This window comes from Ornithodoros turicata, chromosome 9, assembly GCF_037126465.1.
Source record: "Ornithodoros turicata isolate Travis chromosome 9, ASM3712646v1, whole genome shotgun sequence".
NCBI classification, from domain to species: Eukaryota; Metazoa; Arthropoda; class Arachnida; order Ixodida; family Argasidae; genus Ornithodoros; species Ornithodoros turicata.
This window is the reverse complement of record NC_088209.1, coordinates 18,115,026-18,133,905: the sequence shown is the minus strand read 5'-3', so window position 1 is coordinate 18,133,905 and position 18,880 is coordinate 18,115,026. Positions and strand designations below refer to the sequence as shown.

Here is an 18,880-nt window from a genome sequence, read left to right as displayed (position 1 = left end):
AAAAGTAGCAAGCGTAAATGGCGTTCATATGCAGGACCGCAAAACGCTTGCCATAATCACAACAAACATGCGCTAAGAGCTCTTGCTATCAAAATAACGCACGTACCTAGCACAAAACGTACACTTACCCAGTGTATGAAGTGTGTGAATTAGGGCTGCGGTGGTGACGTTCGTTTTCGGTTATATATTCTTTGCAATCTTCGCACTCACTACACTTTCCCCTGAGAACACCGAAAATATCCTTGTTTGCTAGAGACATCTAGCTTTTCCGTTGTTCCTGACGATACTATGATAAACGCAAGGAAAACCACTGATTAAAACAGATTACACTTGTTAACGGACGGACGACGAGCGTTAAGCGTTTCAAGGCAACCGCTCTCAGTGTGGATAGACATAGACCAGGCTCGGCTACGCAGCGAAATCGGAAATCTTGGTGGTTGCGGCATTGACAATGGTTTTCCACCCTTTAAAAAGAAACATACTATCAGTATTTCAGACTGCGAGCTTATAATCTGTGTTCATACAGCATTGATAACATGTAGTCGACGTATAGATGACGCTGAAACAGATAAAAAATAACAGCGTAGATTCTCAACTGTCGTCTCGAATGGGAGGCTGAAACGCGGCATTATGCTGAAAAATAGAAGGAAAACAAACGATAAGAACATCAACGATAAGAAACTAACAAAGAAATTATCGTTGGAGATTTCGCTTAGAAGTTACAGTGCCGGAGTAGAGGGTACATTTATAAGTTACAACAAGCTGTTTTTGTTTTTTCCGAGATGTAACTTCTATTCGTGTTGTAAAGACATGACCTTGGTCGCTTTTAACCTCTAAATATACGTTACAGTGGTGTAACCTATAAGAAATCTCGAAATCTACGTCTATATAGAAGTTACATGTTTCTAAAAGTTACAATAAAAGGTACGGGTTTAAGAGTGTGGGACACCCTGTATAACAATAATGGGTTAACGTACTAACTTTGAGTTTTTTTAAGAACACTAAAAGTGGGTCTAGTGGGGCTTCAAAGTGGGTTTTAATGTCCTAGAATGCAAGTTTGGGAATGTTTACCATGGCGTTTGCCACGTCCAACTGGCGGAACTCCTATGCCAATTCTAGACGCTCGACGACCACACGTTTCACTTCGTCGCCGTACCTTACTTCGACGTAACCGCTGAGGGGAAAGTCTTTGCGGAATGGGTGTCCTTCGAATCAGTAATCTGTGAGAATCCTTCGGAGGTCTGGATGATTAGCAAAGAAGGCCCCAAACATGTCCCATATCTCATGCTCGTACCAGTTGGCGCCTTTGAAAACTTCCGTGGCTGAGTCGAGCGTTGTTACCTCGTCCGTGTAGATCTTGACTCGAATCCTTGAGTTGAAGTGGATGAAAAGCAGGCTGTAAACGACTTCGAACCTGTTCTTTCGAGATGGCACATCCACTCCTGCGACGTCAATGATGTTTGTGAACTGTGCGTTGTGATGGTCCTTTGGGAAATACAACATGGGTAAAACGCCTTGAGGTGCAATCATGACTTCCAGTTCGTTCCCTTGCGTGATTTGGACCTTATCTGCACATACTTCAGCATACTTTCTGCAACATATCGGCCAAAGTCTTGCAAATGTTGTCATTGCAGTTCCAAGGGCTTTCGTATCGTAGGGTGCGTCTCCTATACGCATTTAAAGGTTGGTTCGTTTGGTTTCTATACGTTAATGAGTGATGATATTGCTCCAGGACGTTGCAAAGCAGTTCGAAACCTCGCAGGGTTCTTGAGGTTACCCAAGATCAATGCCATTGTTCGTCGGAGATGTTTAAATCCAACTCAAGCCGATACGAGTTCAGTGCGACAGCGGTGACATTTGTTTGTAATTCATCCCCGTGCCCCGTGCATCTCATTCCCGTGACTTGTATTGACAAAGCTCGCGAGGCATGCTACGGTGTGCCGAATAGCAGCTTTTTACTGCGACTACCGTCGCAGGGACCTTTCTTGATATTTCTCGCCTTCACTTCACCGCACACTGTGGCAGGCATCGCAGTCCAGATTATATGGTACGGATTTACTGAGCATTTACTTTTGGAATGTCATGTCTTCCCGCTGTGGGTAGCGCATTGATGTCCCACTGCGGCGTTCAAGTGTGTGACGCTATTTTGAGCGACAAATCACTCCTTCAACATGAGCAGCACCGTCCGAACGTCGGCGTATTTCAAAGTGGTGGTAACGCATGTGGCGTCAGAGCATAAGTGGGTAAAATTATACGTACAGAAGCACTGTGATAATGTCGCAGAGATCGAGGAGCACATCGATCAAAACAATGAATCTTTAAGCAGTCGTGAATGTCGTCGTTTCAATGTAAGCAGTCGTGATACCTGCATCAGGACCAGCAACCTCGCGTGGCTCCGCGCTTTTCCCGCTTCTCGGATAACGAATGTTACAGGGCGGCGGTGTCAGCATGGCCGAAGAGCGATGAAGCCGAAGCGATGCGATGAGGCCGAAGGCTGAAGAGAGCTTCGTAGAGGTTACGTTTATCGACTACGGAAATCCAGAAATTGTATCTGTAGCAGATATTCGAAGAGGAGATGAAGAGGAGGTCTTGACACCACTGCTTGTGTACCCCTTGGATAGCATCGATGTCAACCTGATTCCTTCAGAACGGACGCCTCGCAACTAATCGAGCATATAAAGGGCCTGTTACGAAGAAGTAACACTCAATGTCCTGCATTATGGACAATTCCCAAATGACTGTGTGAGACCCATAGTGTCCATAGCACTGCTCCAAGGAGGTTAATTGGTTGAGATTTTGACCGCCGAAACTACCACACCACCACCACCTGCCTTCAAGTATTTGGCCCTCCCTCTCGACAGCACGTATGAAGTGTATGTCTCGCATGTGGATGACTTGGAAAATGCGTACCTACAACTCTCCGCAAAGGATCCCACTGATTTCACGGATAGGGTACATAGCTACGGTGCTTCGCTGGCACTACTCTGTTCCATACATGAAGGCATGGCCTACCTTAGCTGATTCTCGGAAGATGGAAACTTGTACCGGTCCTTAGGGTCCTCGGTATCAGGAGCATGTAGAGTTCTCTTCGTTGATTACGGAGGGTGAGAGGGAAAGCTTTGCGGAATCCCTTGTCTATTCCCCCTGATCTGCTGGAAGAACCAGTGTATACGCATTTCATTGCAGAGTGAGCAACTTAACTATTGATGCAGACACCTTTCACAACGTCACAACAGACTCTCCGTTCACATGATGCAAGTTTGTCAGCAGGTGCAGTTCCTACGAAGTACACGGTTGAGCTGTCCGACAAAAAGAGACCTGCGGAGTATGGTGAAAAGTGCACTCTAAGAGCAGCCAAAATCTATACAAAAGCTGCGTCTTGAACCAGATACCAAGTTTGTAATGTACATATCCTTCATTGAGTCTCCTGAAGTCATGTACGGACAGCTGAAAGAGACCGCGGGAGACATAAAGAATACCTCTGCTCAACTTGCCGCAGAGTGCCAAATAAAGTCAAACGAGTTTGTCGATGTGCGGCCTGGTGCAGTGGTTGCATGTGTCTACGAGGGAACGTGGTGCCGCGCCGAGGTCATTAAAGCTTTTCCCAGAAGGTTACCGCCTGGATCGCATGTTATGGTACAGTCCTCCTTGCAAGGTCAGACCTCCGTCCGCTGGATCAGAAGTACCCTCTGCAACCTGCATATGCGGTGAAACTTACGCTCGAGGGCTATATAGATGTGACCAGGCAAACTTGGACGCCGCCACCTCAGTATTGCAGGACCCGATATTAGATGTTGAGGAACGAGTGCACATTGTGGACCTCCAGTACCAGTCACCAGAAAATTGCCACCCTCGGCAAACAGCATGAAAAGTCTCCCCACCTACGCTCTCAACAATGGAGCCCCTGACGGACACCATGCACATTTTTTGGCCCACTCCTAAAACCCTCTGTGGAAGACCTGGACGCGTTGGAAGTTCGTGCCAGTAGCCGGCAAACACGTCTCTTGCAAGTTCTCAGAAGACGGATGCTTCTACCGAGAGAAGGTCACGAGTGTAGCATCCGACGGCTCCTACGGAGTGTTTTACTTTGACTATGGCAACCACAAAGTACTTGTGGCTGGCGGAGTACATCTGCCCTCTGGCTGCAGTATTTACGCAGGTTCCACAGTTTGGCATACGCTGCCGCATTGAGGGGGTTCATCCGGAGATGCAGTCTCTCACTTTTATTTATTTATTTACCTCAAGGTAGTAACTCTACAGAGGGGAGTAATATATTGTATAATATATGTAATATAATATATATATACAGAGGAAGGCAAACATTCAACCCAGAAAGATCTCGGTAACTGATCCATGCAAAGAACAACTAAATAATGATGTGAGATGTTACCTGTGCAAAGAAATAGTTATGCCATACACCAAATCGTGGTCGAATAATACATCGTCAAAATGTTTAGTGCAAACAATACTACAAATTGAGGAGATAAGGTGATTCCAATTTAATGATGTGCGAGGAATAAACGAATTTGCGAAAATGTTTGTCAAGGCTGAGGCCACGAAAACCTTAGTGTAATCTATTCTTGCTGAGAAAAAGTACTGCGGAGGGAGATATGAATTGCTGCCTCATTATCGTCACGCTGGCTGTCCGATGGTAGTTAACTGAGACTGAAATGACCCGCATGGCTTTGTACCTGTTAATAGCGTTAATGAGTGTTGAGTGACTATGGGATACCACACGACAGACGCGTACTCAAGGTGAGGCCTAACCACGACCAACTGTATTAGCAACGCGACCGTAGCAGACTCCGTGCTTTTGCTGTTTCTCCTCGGCGCAGCTTGGCTACTGTGGCGCTGATAGCGTGCCATACTTTTCTGTTTTTCTGTTCTTGCGCCAGTGTTGCTACATCAACAGATTTGTAAGGAGATCTACAGATTTTCGGCAACATCTACACTCTACAGATTATTTCCGAAAGTTACATATTTTTCGACTCTATGATGAAAAAAGGCTGGGCATGGGCTAAATAAAATATACGTAACATACATAACGTAACTACATAACATACACAACAATCGTTGTGTTTGTTCCTGTATGTTTCCATGCTCAGGCTTGTTTCAACGTGGATTCCATGCATCAGCTAGCCTGCGTTTAGACCATTTCGTCAGGTTTGGGAACAATCATTACAAAAGTTGTGACGAGAAGTCCGATTCACGATGATCTGGGGATCGACTATCTAGGGTGAACAAAAAAAAAATGGAACTGCTGCTGAATGGACAATGGAACTGCTTGCCGTAGTCGGCCACGCTTATGCGGGCAACGTCACGACTATCGAAGGGTGGGAGGACGGTGCGTCCTGGGCCGACTTCACATGGTACTGTGCCGACATCTACGATAAACCCAGGAAAAACACCCAGCGACAGCCGGCGCCCGGATTCGAACCCGGGAGAGCCAAGCCATTCTGCGCAGCTGCCCAGCAGTAACTTTTGCCATCGCACCGTGGTTTCGACGCAAAAAGCGATATAGAAAATATGAAACTTAGAAATGCGATATAAGGATCAATAAAAAAATAATATATATATATATATATATATATAGTTCTTGGCTAGGAGTGCACGATCAAATTATAAACATATATGCTCAACGTGCAGCTACAGATCTTCGGCTATGTTCACTTTTTATAGACATAGATAGATATAGATATATATAGATATGGAAATATAGCTATATAAAAATGTGAAATATAGAAATGTGATGAAACGCAACCACGTTTTCTTCGTTTCTTTTTTTCTTTTTATCGGCGCCTCCAGAGTCAGCCGAAAGCCTGATTGGCCTAAAAAGTTCCTGGTCTCACCCCCTTCGACGATAATGTCCGAAGGACTCTCCAGCACGTCGGGCGTCATAGCTGATAAAAAAATGCAGTAGGCTAGACGCTGAGCTAGTGAGAATGCTGTTGTTTTTGAACAAAAGTCTGCATTAATTTAAAGCTTTCAGCTGTGTTTTCTTGTTTGTTTGTTACATTGCTCTGGACTGAAAGAGCTCAGGCAGGAAATTTTACGTTACAAGTTTAAAAGTAACATGGTTTTGCTTTTGATTGTTTCTTAGTTTTATGGAAAGAACTTATAGACTCCAGTAGTTTATGTACTTCCTGTAGTCGATGAAAAACGTGTTAAATAAATTACATTTAAGAAGAACTATATGGGTATGCTTTCTCCTGAAATTGAACAGTTATTTAATTTGTTTCCCATTAAACAAAGATATCAAAATCAATCGAAGATATCAAAGATGCAAAAAAAAAAAAAAAACACGTTTCAGTAGAGGGGCTATTCGCCTGCCTTTTAAACCCCCTTTTTTAAGAAAGGATTCGAAAGATTCGAAATTCGTTTGATTCGTGGATTCACAGCACCTTCCTTGGAATCGGATTCGCGTTCGGAAAATCCTGGATCCGTCCCATCTCTAAACAAAAGCGTCATATACCCATTTATAGAGCTGCATTTGCGTGTTTATCTCAACTGATACGATAAATGCCCGCGAAAGGGAACGATTTGAATGCTTGTTCAGTGCGTGACGTTGAACAATGACCTTCGAAGTAAACTCTTGGCCAGTTCAATCCGGATCCATTCCATTGTGTCGTGAAAAAAAAAATTGCTTGACAGCTTCAGTGATAGTGATGAGTTGCCAAAGCTTTCTAATGCATTCATGGCGACGAGGCTATGTCAAAACTGCACCTGTGAAAGGGGTGAGCTTCGGAAGGAGGAAGAAGCGGATGTTCAGCGCAGAGTTGCTACAGGTGAGCTCTCTCTGTATTGTATCGCGATGAGTAAACAAATCGGTTATAAGGACCAATAATAATAGTTTTACAAGGCCAGGCGCCCTATAGAGAAAGGACTGTCTACTTATTCATTTCGAAGGTGAGTGCATACCTTTCTGCAGGGCGAACTTCTATGGCATACAATCAGTACAATATGTGTCCGTTTCAGTTTGTAATCAATATGTTAGAATTACACCGGATGTTCTAGTAATTATGAAAAAGTAGCTAAGTAGTGTTATTCTAAGCATGAACTAATCACTCAGCCCTCATTGCGTACCTTGTTTTTTTCTTTCTGATTTTGCATATTTTTCGCTATTGCTGTACAGTGTACATTAGGAGAGGAGTCTTAATCAAGCCTCCTCGGCTTATATTGAATGCTGCGTATATTGAATATTCTTGTTCGCCTTCTTTTCTTTTTCTTTTTTTCTTTCTTTCTTTGGCATCCTTTTTTTCTGGTTTCATTGTTTTTAGTGATTAAGTGTGCACTGTTACCCTGGCCTTTACCGGATGTTCACGGGCACCTCAAAAATAAATAAATTGAAAATTTCCGAGTTACTTTGAATCACTCTTGGGAAAAGTTACAACAGAGTTACTAACTGTAACTCGATTTATAAATAGTACGCGACTAAAAGTGGCCAAGTTACAAGTTCAGCTACTCTCCACAAATAGTAACTATAATTAAGCTACATGACAAGCAACTGAGTTACTTTACAGTTACTTTCCAAAGTAGGAAAAACGATTACAAAAACATTTATGCTGCCCCGCTTTATTCCAAATGATGTATACGCCGAAATAAATTATAAACAAAATAAAGCATTAAAAGACCGTCTACGCTTAAAAATACGCCCGTGAAAATCCACCTTCTGAAATAAATCTCTGGAAAATCCACGCCCTCGAAATAAACACTGCCAAAATAAATCATAGTTCGGCATATAAGGAGGGATAGTGCCGTATATTGTTAATTTCAGGGGCAACACAATGCTGTTTTCAGTGCAACGCACAATTGGTATGCCCTTATGAATCTTTTTACCATTATTAATTATTTGTTTCTGAATAAGAGCTGAAAAAATTGAAACATCCAGCTGGTGGTGGTTGTGCTAATGAAAGAGCTCGCCGTGAAACATCCAGCTGAAACGTGTAGAAGTCGTGCGTGCGAAAACGCCAACAGGGAACGTAGACTAATTTGATAATAAACTAACCAACATATGTTGTTCGGAACGCGCTTGTCCTGCTAAGCCTAACGGACGCTAAAATATGGCTTTCACTCGCTGAAACGACCTTCACAGACCTAAACATAGCGAAACATATCAGGTAAAAATATTAGCTTGACATGTCCGCCAAACATAACATATCAGCTACACATAGCTGCACCTATAGCTAGACAAAGTGAACGTAGGTAATATAGCTAATCCTAACAGCTATAAGCACAGCTGTGCATAGCTAAGCATACCAGCTATCTGTCAGCTAAGTGTAGCTAAACATCGCTACTCATCAGCTAAATATGTCAGCTAAACGTATCACTTAAACTTACCTCGAAGCACAGCCAAACATATCTGCTAAACATAGCGAAATATAGCTAAATGTACATATCAGTTAAACATGGCTAAATATAGATAAGCATATCAGCTAAATATAGCTAGACATATCTAAACAGATCAGCCAAACATAAGCGAAACATTAGCTAAATATATCAGCTAAGCATAACTGAACATTGCCAGGTATACCAAGACATATCAGCTAAAATATCAGCTAAACATGCTAGCTAATACATAAGCTAAATATATCAGGGAAATGCGTCAGCTAGCATGCCAGCTAAACATATCACCAAACGTACCTCGACACAGTGAAACAGTCAAATATTTCAGCTAAACATGGCAAAAACATCAACTAAACAAAGCTTAAGAGTAACATCAGCGAAGCATGGGTAAACATACAAGTTAAACATAGCGAAACATATCAGCTAAACTGTTACGTAGCTAACTATAGCTAAAGATGGCAGCTAAACATAGCTGTACATGGCTAAATATATCAACTAAATATAGCTAAACATAGGTAAACTTATCAGCTAAACATAGATGAATATATAGCTAAACATATCAGCTAAATATAGCTAAACGTGTCAGCTAGACATATGAGGTAAACATAAGATAAATATAGTTAAACATGTCGGCCAAACATAGCTAGACATACATCTGTTACCTAGCTAACCACAGCAAAACACATCATCTAAACTGTTACATAGCTAAATATAGAGCTAAACATGTCAGCTAAACGTGTTATCTAAAAATATCAGCTAAACACAACTAAACGCAGCAAAACATACCAGTTATAAGCATAACAGCTAAACATAGCCAATTCTGGGCGTTTGAGGCTTACGTGGTGCATGTGTATAGCCTGCCTCGACTGTTCGTGACTATGACCTGGGGTGTTTCAAGACTGGAGAGCTGTCTACTGGAGAGTCTATAGATGGTGGTGTGATGGTGAAAGGGCTTGCCGTTGTCGGCCTCACGTATGTGGGCAACGTCACGACTGACGCCCTGGGGAAATGTGCGTCCTGGGCCGACTTTTAGGGGAACTGTGCCGACATATGTCTGAAAGCGTCTGAGGAAAACCCAGGAAAAACCCCAGACAGCACAGCCGGCACCGGGATTCGAACCCGGGTATCTCCCAGTCTCGACGTGACATGGCCAGCACGCTAACCACTGAGCCACGGGAGAGTCTATGGGAGAGTCTATAGAAGCTGTCTATACGCAGTTGCGTGAGCCACGAATAACAGGCAGCAACGGGTGAAGAAAGAAAATGCAAAAACTTTCCGAAATTATTGCGAAAAATGTATGCTTCTGAAAGTATAACTACAGTCATTGCAGCTCCCGAGAAAAGATAACTAGTTGCAACTGACAGTTGGGGGTAGTGGGAAGATTTATTCGACGCAATAAACTCCGCAACGCACACGCATACACCCCCCATGCCACACACACACACACGTGAGTACACACATGAACACGTATATACTGATGGACAACGATAGCATGCACACAGGAATGACGATGATAAAATCTATCTATATATTCACAGTGAGGAGATCAGTCAGTTATGGTGGCGCTCTGATTAGGGAAACGTGGCCGCCCTGCACACAAACTGAAGGGTGGTGCTGCCATCGACGCCGGAATCGTAGGGAAATTTAATACGACGTGGAACGGTCAGTGCATGGACAGCGCCTCAAAACAACATTTCCCCGGTATCCTTCTTCCCCGAGCGCGAACAGCTGTCGCTGCAGGACACCCGTTACAATGTCCGCGTAGTACGTACTAGCAGGAAAATGGGGACGTTGCGCCTACGTTTCGCGATCGCCTTACAGCGGGCGGACCACAGCGTCTGGGCCCCACAGGCGGTGATGAGTACGCTGATTGGATGGACTGACCGTCTACGGTCGAGGGGCACTGGGCACATTACATTCGTGTGACGCCGAACAAGCTGCCAGAAAATCCTCGCAATGCGGCACTGAAACAACACCTGCGTGTTGGTCTCCACACAGTCGCAGTACGAACACGGGTCAGTCGTGGTCACTTTCCATGAGTGAAGGCGGTCTCGCGTTGGGCGAATGCCCCACGCGAAGCTTCACAGGATGTCATGGAGAGGCGCGGGAAGCCAAGAACAAATGATCCTTGTCCACGCGATGGATGTTGCTTGCCGCGAACGGGTATAGACCATTCGTCATTCGTACGTACTGCGCTCCACAAGACTGACTGTGACATCTGAGTGGGCGTAACTTAACTATAGGCACTACAGGAGGAGCGAGCCGCATCAATCGCTGGCAGTAGGTGTGGACAGCTGCATGGTAGCGAAGCGGCGATCGCCCTGCTGGATCGGACGGACAGTATGACGGTAGTGAGACATGTTGAAGTAATGGGCCCATGCAGTACTTAAGGCAGTGCCGGATTTAGGGGAGGGCAGACGGGGCACTTGCCCCGGGGCCCCCACCAGTAGAGGTCTTGTCCAAGGGAAATCTATTTTGCATGCCTGAAACGCATCCCTGAAACGGAAACTTGAAAAAATCTGTCCTCCGTCCACGCATATCGACCCCGAATAACACATTGGATAGACATAGAATACACGAGGGAGTCCCCACAGCACAGTGCCCCGAGGCCCCCACCACTGTAAATCCGGCACTGACTTCAGGAGTACAGCACTGTGCACTCTTAACAGTAACACGGACCTCCGTACAATCGGTGGCCCCAGTAGAAAGTGTGCAAGGGTTTCCGAAAATGCGAGTTGCAAACATGAAGGTCAGATTTTGACTTACATGTTTACTGCTCGCATTGTGGCGAATCCTTGCGCACTTTCTACTGGGGCCACCGATTGTACGGAGGTCGTGTTACTGTTAAGAGTGCACAGTGCTGTACACGACTCGGCGAGGGTGCGCCAGAAAGAACTCGCAGAACAGTTACTTTCTTAGGAAGAGTATTTAGATACGATTACTAGTTACTTTTCCAGTAGCTAGTTACTTCTAACTAAATCACTGACCAAGACTGCTTTGGAGATACTACTCTATGCGTGACACGGAGGTCGACCGAAGTAGACCGTACGCTATCTCCTTTGCGTACGTAAAGAATAGCGTTGGTGGCGCACTGCGGGAAGCTCTCTTTCTGTTCCGGGCGTGCGCAGAACCATCAACGTATCCCTTATGCGTATACGATAGCCTTGTTGAGCCGTCGCCACCAGCCCTGTCGTTGCTATACGGTATATCTTGTGGGTGAGCCGGAGGATGTTCCCCATGCATGGTTAGAAGGACAGGGAAAGACACGCATCTTCCACTGGTGTATTCTGGGGAAAGTCGCTCGTGAACACACACACCCAACCACAGCAACAGCAAATAATTGGATGAATACTCATGATGACATGGCACGCTTCCTCGATCGCGGTGGTTGCAGGATCGGCACCGAAACGCCGAGATGAGGTCACAGCGGCTTTGCAGCCGTATATTTGCACGTCTCTGAAGTGGGCTTTGAAAGCCTTTCCCTACTTCAAAGATGTCAGTATACGGCTTGCATAATCATGCCACATTTTCACTTGCCGACGAAATGTGCAACAACAACAATATATTATGACGTTGAGATGGGGTGTCTCACCGCGGTGGTGAGGTGCCCTACCCCATTGCACGTGGAACATTATATGAAGATGATGAAGGAAGAATGAAAATACGAGAAAGAATTAAAGCGTCTGGAGCAATCCAGTGGACTACAGGAATTCCATGAACAGGTGAAGAACCCGACGATGGAGCATGGAAATGGAAATGTAGAAGTGCAAAGCCAGTGCGACTTTCATCTCGGCGTTTCGGTGGTCGCTTTCACCGTCGATGAGCTCAGCGCTATCTTTCTTATCTCTGTGGATGGAATGTACCGGCCCTCCACGCGTCGGCTCGGTTATTTACTCTAGATATGGTTGACTGTCCCTATAGCGCGTTTGGACAGGAAGCCCCGGCTAGAGAGATCGTCAACTGTGTCAGAGTTTATTTCGTAATGTTAACGTGTTTCGTCTCTGCATGAATCCAAAGGATTTCCATTCTCCCAGTGTGTTCTATGAAGCATTTGTCTGTCAAAAGGTACGACTGCGTGTTTATGACATACATTACTTGGCTTGAGCTTAATACTTACTGAGTCCAGCCAGTTCCATCTCGTGAAGGAAGTGTTCAGCATGTAAGACAGAGACAGTCATCTTTGCCTGTTTGGAACCTGCATTGCTTCGTCTTCGGTCACGGCAGAAAATTGGGGTTGATGTATGTAAGCAAACTGGAGCTAACGATATACACGGATGAAGTGGCTTACCGTGTGTCGGAGATTTCCGGCGCACGTCAAAAGAACCTCAGGTGGCCGAAATTATCCTCAGTCCTACCCTGCGGAACGTGCAGCATGACGCCACACAAATAGGCTGACCCACCTTACGTGTTCCCAATTTGAATTTAGAGCTAACTGTTATCCGCGACACGTGGTTCATGGGGTTCTTTTTCTTTTCTTTTTTTTGTTAGCCTCTGTTATGTTCTCTACTTCCATCATGTGTACATATTGTCAAGTAAACCTGTTGTTAGGGGAGCGTCTCTGTGTCTTCTTGTCTACCTTCGTCCGTCTGTATCGCAGCTCCAGTTTCTTTTCATAATTCACTTTCGGTTGATTATACATCAACGAAAAAATTCCGATATTTTTTGGACTGCAGTGCGAGCTCCCCCCTCCCTCCGCTATTTCAGCTTAGAAAAACTTCAATGAAGAGCAATGGACGTGACCTGCGTGATCGGCCACTTCGGACGATACCAAGCCGTTCTCCTTCTCCTGGTCTTCGTGGTGACCTTCCCCGTGACGTTCATATTCTTCACCACACCCTTCTTCGACGTCCAAGTGGACCGATGGTGCATGCAGCACCGCTTCCAGAACTCGGCGTGGAGTTTTGGCGTGTTGGAGGATGATGCGAGCAACGTGTCGAATGTCGAAGTATTCAAGTGCTTCAGCGGCATGCTCAAGTTGCAAGAAAGCAACGAAAGTGTTGATACAGCGCCTGAGGCAGAGATTCCGTCGTGCGGTGGATATGAAAACTGGGAACCGCTCGTCAGCCAGGTATTTCAGTTATAATATCAGTAATGTTCCGCAATACGACGGCTACACTCTACACAGAGAATATCACCTTTCCAATATATGCAGTGTTGCACCCTTTACCGAAATATGGTATCACGATATACCGATACTCGTAAGTAGTAACTTCAGTAAAAAGTAGCTAAATACTGACGATTCCTTTTTAAAGTAACTGAATCTGTACAACAACAAAAAAAGAAAAGAAAGAAGAAGAAGGAAAAAAAAGACGCGATACTTTACCCGACAGGGGCCGGAAGGTGGGGCAAGATGAGACAGAATTTTGCAGTTGAATATAAAATTTTTAGTTTGTGCGTTTAAAAAAGAAAAGAAAAAAAACTAGCCATAGGCACATTCTCAAAGGTCTAGAGCTTCTGATCTGTAAATGCAGAACGGAAGTAGCCGGTCTAAAATAAGCGCAGAACAAGAAATTCAAAAATGCAGGTTGTCTCATCTTGCCCCAACCCTCGGGGCAAGACGAGACACGCCGTGGTAATGAACTATACAAATTGGTTTTTGTCATCCAAGCAGACGAAGTATATAGCCCGTAGGCCCCTACACAACCCCCTTGAGCCCACCGCCCACATTATGTGCAATAAAACCACACAGAACCCGGTGCCATTTTGCTCCACCGTTCTTTGCGCACATGGCACCGCCAGTCTGATGTGTCGGTGGTCCTTCGCTTTTGCGTGTGCTTCTGATTTGCTGGAAATCTCGTAGGAAACAGGAAAATTTGCTGGAATATCCTATAGGCAATATGCTAAAAATAAATCTCTGAGGAACAAGCATAAAGCCACCTAATAGTTGACAAATCAATTGGATTAAATTTAAATTACATTAAATTGTCGTGTCTTGCCCCGTGCATATCATGGGATGCCATTATTACTTTTTTTCTTTTATTCAGCACCGGACAACCAAGAGTGCCCATAGTTTATCTAGATGAATGAATAAAGAAATAAGAGTTGGACTTATGCTGACAGAATAAGCCTACGAAACGCTGCTGCACAGATGACAAGCAAAAGGACTACAGAAAGTTGCGCCTTTTTTGCGGGTCTTTACATTCTAGCCAGAAGTAACAGACTTTTTTTTCTTCAACGCAAACACCAATCCGGACAATTCTCACGTGCAATAAAGGGGACATGCAGAGCCTATAGAGGGAACACGGGCTATACTTCTTCCTCTATGTTGCTATACTCTCTACTCAAACTCTACGTCGCATGAACACAGAACACAGGCTATACTGTGTAATTTTGGTTGTTATGCGATGCCAAAGCCTACTTTGCCAATAGACGGAACACGTTCTGCTGCTTCAGTTATAGATGTGTTCCACGTAAGAACGAACAGAAACCTAGTCCGTCATATATGTACGCCGTTGGAGGTAATGGAACGCAATATCGCCAGGAGAAATACTGCAGCGCCACCATGCACCATCAGTAAGAGAGCGCACTTAATGCTGCAAGAGTCACACGGCAAATATTAACAGCCAATATAGAAGCAGCGTGAGTATAATGGATTACATTATCTGGCGCAGGAGGGAGGGTGACCTCTCTGCGTCCAGCCATCGCCTACCTGCGGCGCAGTAAAATTTTGAAAGCTGACGGACTAGATTAATTTTCCTTCTTAAGTTGAACACGACTATAGGTTGTTTTATCGAACTCTATTTTGCCTTCAAACTTTCTCACCTAGCACTTCTTTTTGTTTGCTTTCCAAGCCCGCCGCGATCTGTGAAGACCTTTGGGTGCAATCTGCTCTGCAAGTAGCACTCCTGCTGGCAGTTTCTTCTGGTTACCTCGTCTTTGGTGTATGTTCAGATATGTGCGTATATTTTTTGTTGCCAACTTCGTAAACTAGATATGTGTAGTAAGAGTTTTGTCAGCGTAATCGTAACATTTATTGGGCACCCTGGATTTCTTAGGTTCGGCCGCAAGCGCTGTCTGTTGGTTGCCCTGTTACTCTGCTCTGTCTCCTCCTTAACGGCCGCCGTAGCACCGGCGTCCTGGCTCTTCCACACCACGAGGTTCCTAGCGTGTATGGCAGCGGCTGGACTTTCCCTTGGAACTATTGTTCTCTGTAAGGACGTCTTTCGCCTCTTATGCGCATCCAGTGACGTCTATGGTCACCATACTGCAGTGTTGTACCCGTTACCGAAATATATTTCGGTAACGGGTACGGTTCGGTAACCGTTACTCGCTACTTGAGTAAAAAACCGTGGCATTTTGATACCGATAGGCCTCGTTATTGAAAAAGTAACAGGTTACCTTCCCCAATACTTTTGCTGGAAATACGATGATGAACGCAAGTCTGCATGATGTTGCATGGAATCTGCAACACCGCAATAGACGATTTTAAAAAGATGCACGCGGCGCAAAGCAGCATGGGAACTTTGAAGGATACTGCTCCGTCGTCTGCTTCGGTTATGGTTTATCGATCGATCGATCGATCGATTGATTGATTGATTGATTGATTGATCGATCGATCAGGTTTTGTTTCACAATGCCGTTCATTGTGAAACAAAACCCTTTTCTTCTTGTCAGTTATTTTCAGCCGTTTGCAGACGAACGACACATTCGCGTGGATTCTCGCCGGCGGCGAGAGCGACGCGCGCCAATATTATGGGGACCCCGCGCTGTTTTCGAGAAATGGCGCGTGCACTCGAAAGCCAAAGCGCGGTTTACGTTCTTGGCATCAGCACTTGCGACGACGCTATTTGTTTGGGGAGCCAAAGCGCGTTGGTTCGAGAACTCTCTTCGTTATATGGTTATGTATATAAGTTACGCTCGTCCTAATTACAGGTTCAGAGACTGTTGGACGAAAGCAGAGGTGTCTGCTTATGTTCGCCCTCGGAGCAGGGTTTGCGATAGCGAACATTTCCTTCCAAACGCTGACACGTTACACTTCCAACTGGTGGTATCTGCAGCTGTCCAGCGGCATCATCGTTTTGGCTGCATTGCCACTTGTATGGTGAGTCAAACTTATCTCGCTAAATTTCCTAAACATAGGAATAGAAACACGTCATGTGAATTGAATGAAAATATGACGATGTCATTTGTTCATAAATCATGAGGTTCGCTAAGGAATCGCCACGCTGGCTGGTAGCCACGGGTCGTCTTTCAAGAGCAGAAGAAACACTCTTGCATATCTTGAAAGTAAACCGCGGACCTCAACTGTACATGGAGATCATCATGCTAGAACTCGTCGATAAAGTGAGCGTGGTAAGATGAAGAATATAGACAAAACCTTCGCACGCATGCGTAGTTCCGTCGACAGTTTTTTTTTTTACTTGATCTTGTCCCGCTTACAGGATTTCTCGAAGCCACGTCAGCAGCGACGGGACCGACTGGTCTTCAGGAGCCGGCATTTACACCTGTTCATTCTCTTCATAAGCGCGTATGTCCACACAAATAAACGATTGACACTTATTTTGCGGCGCGCAGTCTATACGCTCATTTTTGATAGCCTCTCTACAACACCTCTTTTACAGAGCTGCCGTTCTGGTTCTTCGGCAAAGTAACCCAGTGGCAGCGTCCAGATTGCAGAAACGTGTGACAGCCCAACTGTGGGGGATCGACGTGTCGCTACTAATTCAGGTCCCCGTCTCGATGCTCTTCTACTGGATGGCTGTGCGCTTCAAACGGCGTTACACACTGTCGTCCCTATTCACGTTCCTAAGCCTGGTCTATATTTGCAGCCTGTGCCTTCCGCAAGGTAAAACACTAAGGCTCATTTCACACTACCGTTTTTCTCGTCCGTATGCTTCAAAAATAGAACCAAACACAAAAGTTAACAACGAAGTAGTACTCAGCCGTCTCCGTTCATGTAAGGTCAATATCTATAGGCAGAGGCCCAGTGGGTTGGCCTGACAGACCGAGTTCCCGCTTCCTCTTAGCAACCCCTAGTCCTTGTTTGTTTACCGCCCGTACTAGAACCATCACCTTCTATCGTCATCGTCTGGACAAGAAGTTCGCTCTGCTCTCTCTCTCCTGCAAGGGAGTATTCGCTGCCCTATACGCCTATTTCCCTATTACGCCTATTTCTTAATAAACATTTCCCCTCACCCGTATACGCCCTTGGGGTCGTGAAGCGCCGTGCGCCAGAGCGCATCAGTTGGAATTCCCAAGTATTCTCTCTCAAACATGGAGAAGTACGGTCGACGCACCACCTGGACAACTGCCAGTGACGGAATGAAGGCTCCCCCCACCCTGTGCATGAGAAGCCATTGGGCTTGCAAACCACCACCAGGGCTAACTCGTAGTACTCGAGGAAGCGTGGGAAGGATTTGATTCGTCTGAGGGGCGTTTCGAGTCGAGGTGGAAAATGGGTCTCCAGGTGCAACTTAAGTGGAGGGTAGCATCGAGGGCCTTTTAAGAGTACGGCCGTTACTCATGTAAAAGGACTACCGTGCAGACATTGAGCTTAGTGGTACCACGCTTTCAAGCTAACTTCCTTGCTAGCTTCCTTACTAGTATTTGTACCTCTGTTACACCGTTACCGACATCTGAGAGCCATCATTATCATCGCTTTATTTCCAGGTTCGAATCCCATCAGCACTGCTTTGCCTTTATTGGTGAAAGTTCTGACCTCGTATCACACGGTGTTCCTGTGGATAGCAGCCATCGAACTATTTCCAACGACTTCGCGAGGACTCGGTGTAGGCAGTTGCTGGGCATGTGCGCATTTGGTACTTGTGTGTGCGCCGGCTATTGGCATGACGGTATGCCCTTCTTCTCCCTATACCGTGAACCTATAACGTTTATTTGGTTGTCGTATTCTGCATGAAACCTTGTATTTAAACAGAGCGTCTCCGAACCTGATCCAACGTTGGCCTGTGTCCTGCTGACGGCGACAGCCCTAGTGTGCGCGGCGCTTGCCCTTCTCCTTCCGGTTACATATTCGCGTGTCCTTCCGGACACATACCAGGAGCTACACCAGTCACAGAAGTAAGACGTGTTATGGTTATCCACGCTTCTGATGAAAGGTGCAGGTGGAAGACCGCAATCACGTGTGGAACTCAAGTCTGTTCAAAGTATAGACTATATCACCATTATGTTCTATATTTCTTCAGAAATCTCCAATGAAAAGATATGGTTTGTCTGCGTATCAGACAAGCGCTGTATAGCAATTTAACCAGGAACCGGTCCAGGACGTCCCCTGGACGGAAGGGTGTTGATACGCACGCGGTATTTGTCTCAGCATGATTGATCATAGTGTTTCCTTCAATTGTGCTCTTCTTCTCCATCAGGAACGCCTCCTTGCTGCCAGACGACGAAGCGAAAAAATCTGTAACAGGGAAATTGCTTTACGCATCATGAAACCTCCCTTCAAGAAGGCATATTCGAGGACAGATCGTCCACTTTCTTCTGGTCGCAATAAAAACCAGTCTTTATACGACGATGTGTGGACAGTGTGTGTGAGTGACTGACTGAGTGTCTTTGTCACTCATTGGTTTTATTGTAGATA

The 18,880-nt window shown here is 45.3% G+C and overlaps 1 protein-coding gene and 1 pseudogene across 4 annotated transcripts; one reads left to right on the top strand and one right to left on the bottom strand.

Annotated features, from left to right (window-relative positions):
• Positions 1-1,017: 1,017 nt before the first annotated feature.
• Positions 1,018-5,898, bottom strand: LOC135369423 (NADH dehydrogenase [ubiquinone] iron-sulfur protein 3, mitochondrial-like; annotated as a pseudogene).
• An 814-nt stretch (positions 5,899-6,712) lies between these two features.
• Positions 6,713-18,814, top strand: LOC135368262 (solute carrier family 22 member 13-like). 4 transcript variants are annotated; one of them, XM_064601426.1, is made up of 11 exons: positions 6,713-6,785; positions 13,048-13,411; positions 15,135-15,238; positions 15,339-15,493; positions 16,216-16,384; positions 16,488-16,635; positions 16,725-16,810; positions 16,905-17,128; positions 17,953-18,134; positions 18,218-18,360; positions 18,663-18,814. In XM_064601426.1, the coding sequence occupies exons 2-11, from the start codon at positions 13,073-13,075 to the stop codon at positions 18,730-18,732; spliced, it is 1,620 nt and encodes a 539-aa protein (XP_064457496.1). In that variant the 5' UTR covers positions 6,713-6,785; positions 13,048-13,072; the 3' UTR covers positions 18,733-18,814. The 4 variants fall into 4 exon arrangements, with proteins under 4 accessions (XP_064457496.1, XP_064457498.1, XP_064457495.1 ...); XM_064601428.1 differs by lacking the exon at positions 6,713-6,785 and adding an exon at positions 6,885-6,906; XM_064601425.1 differs by lacking the exon at positions 6,713-6,785 and adding an exon at positions 12,244-12,408.
• Positions 18,815-18,880: the final 66 nt, after the last annotated feature.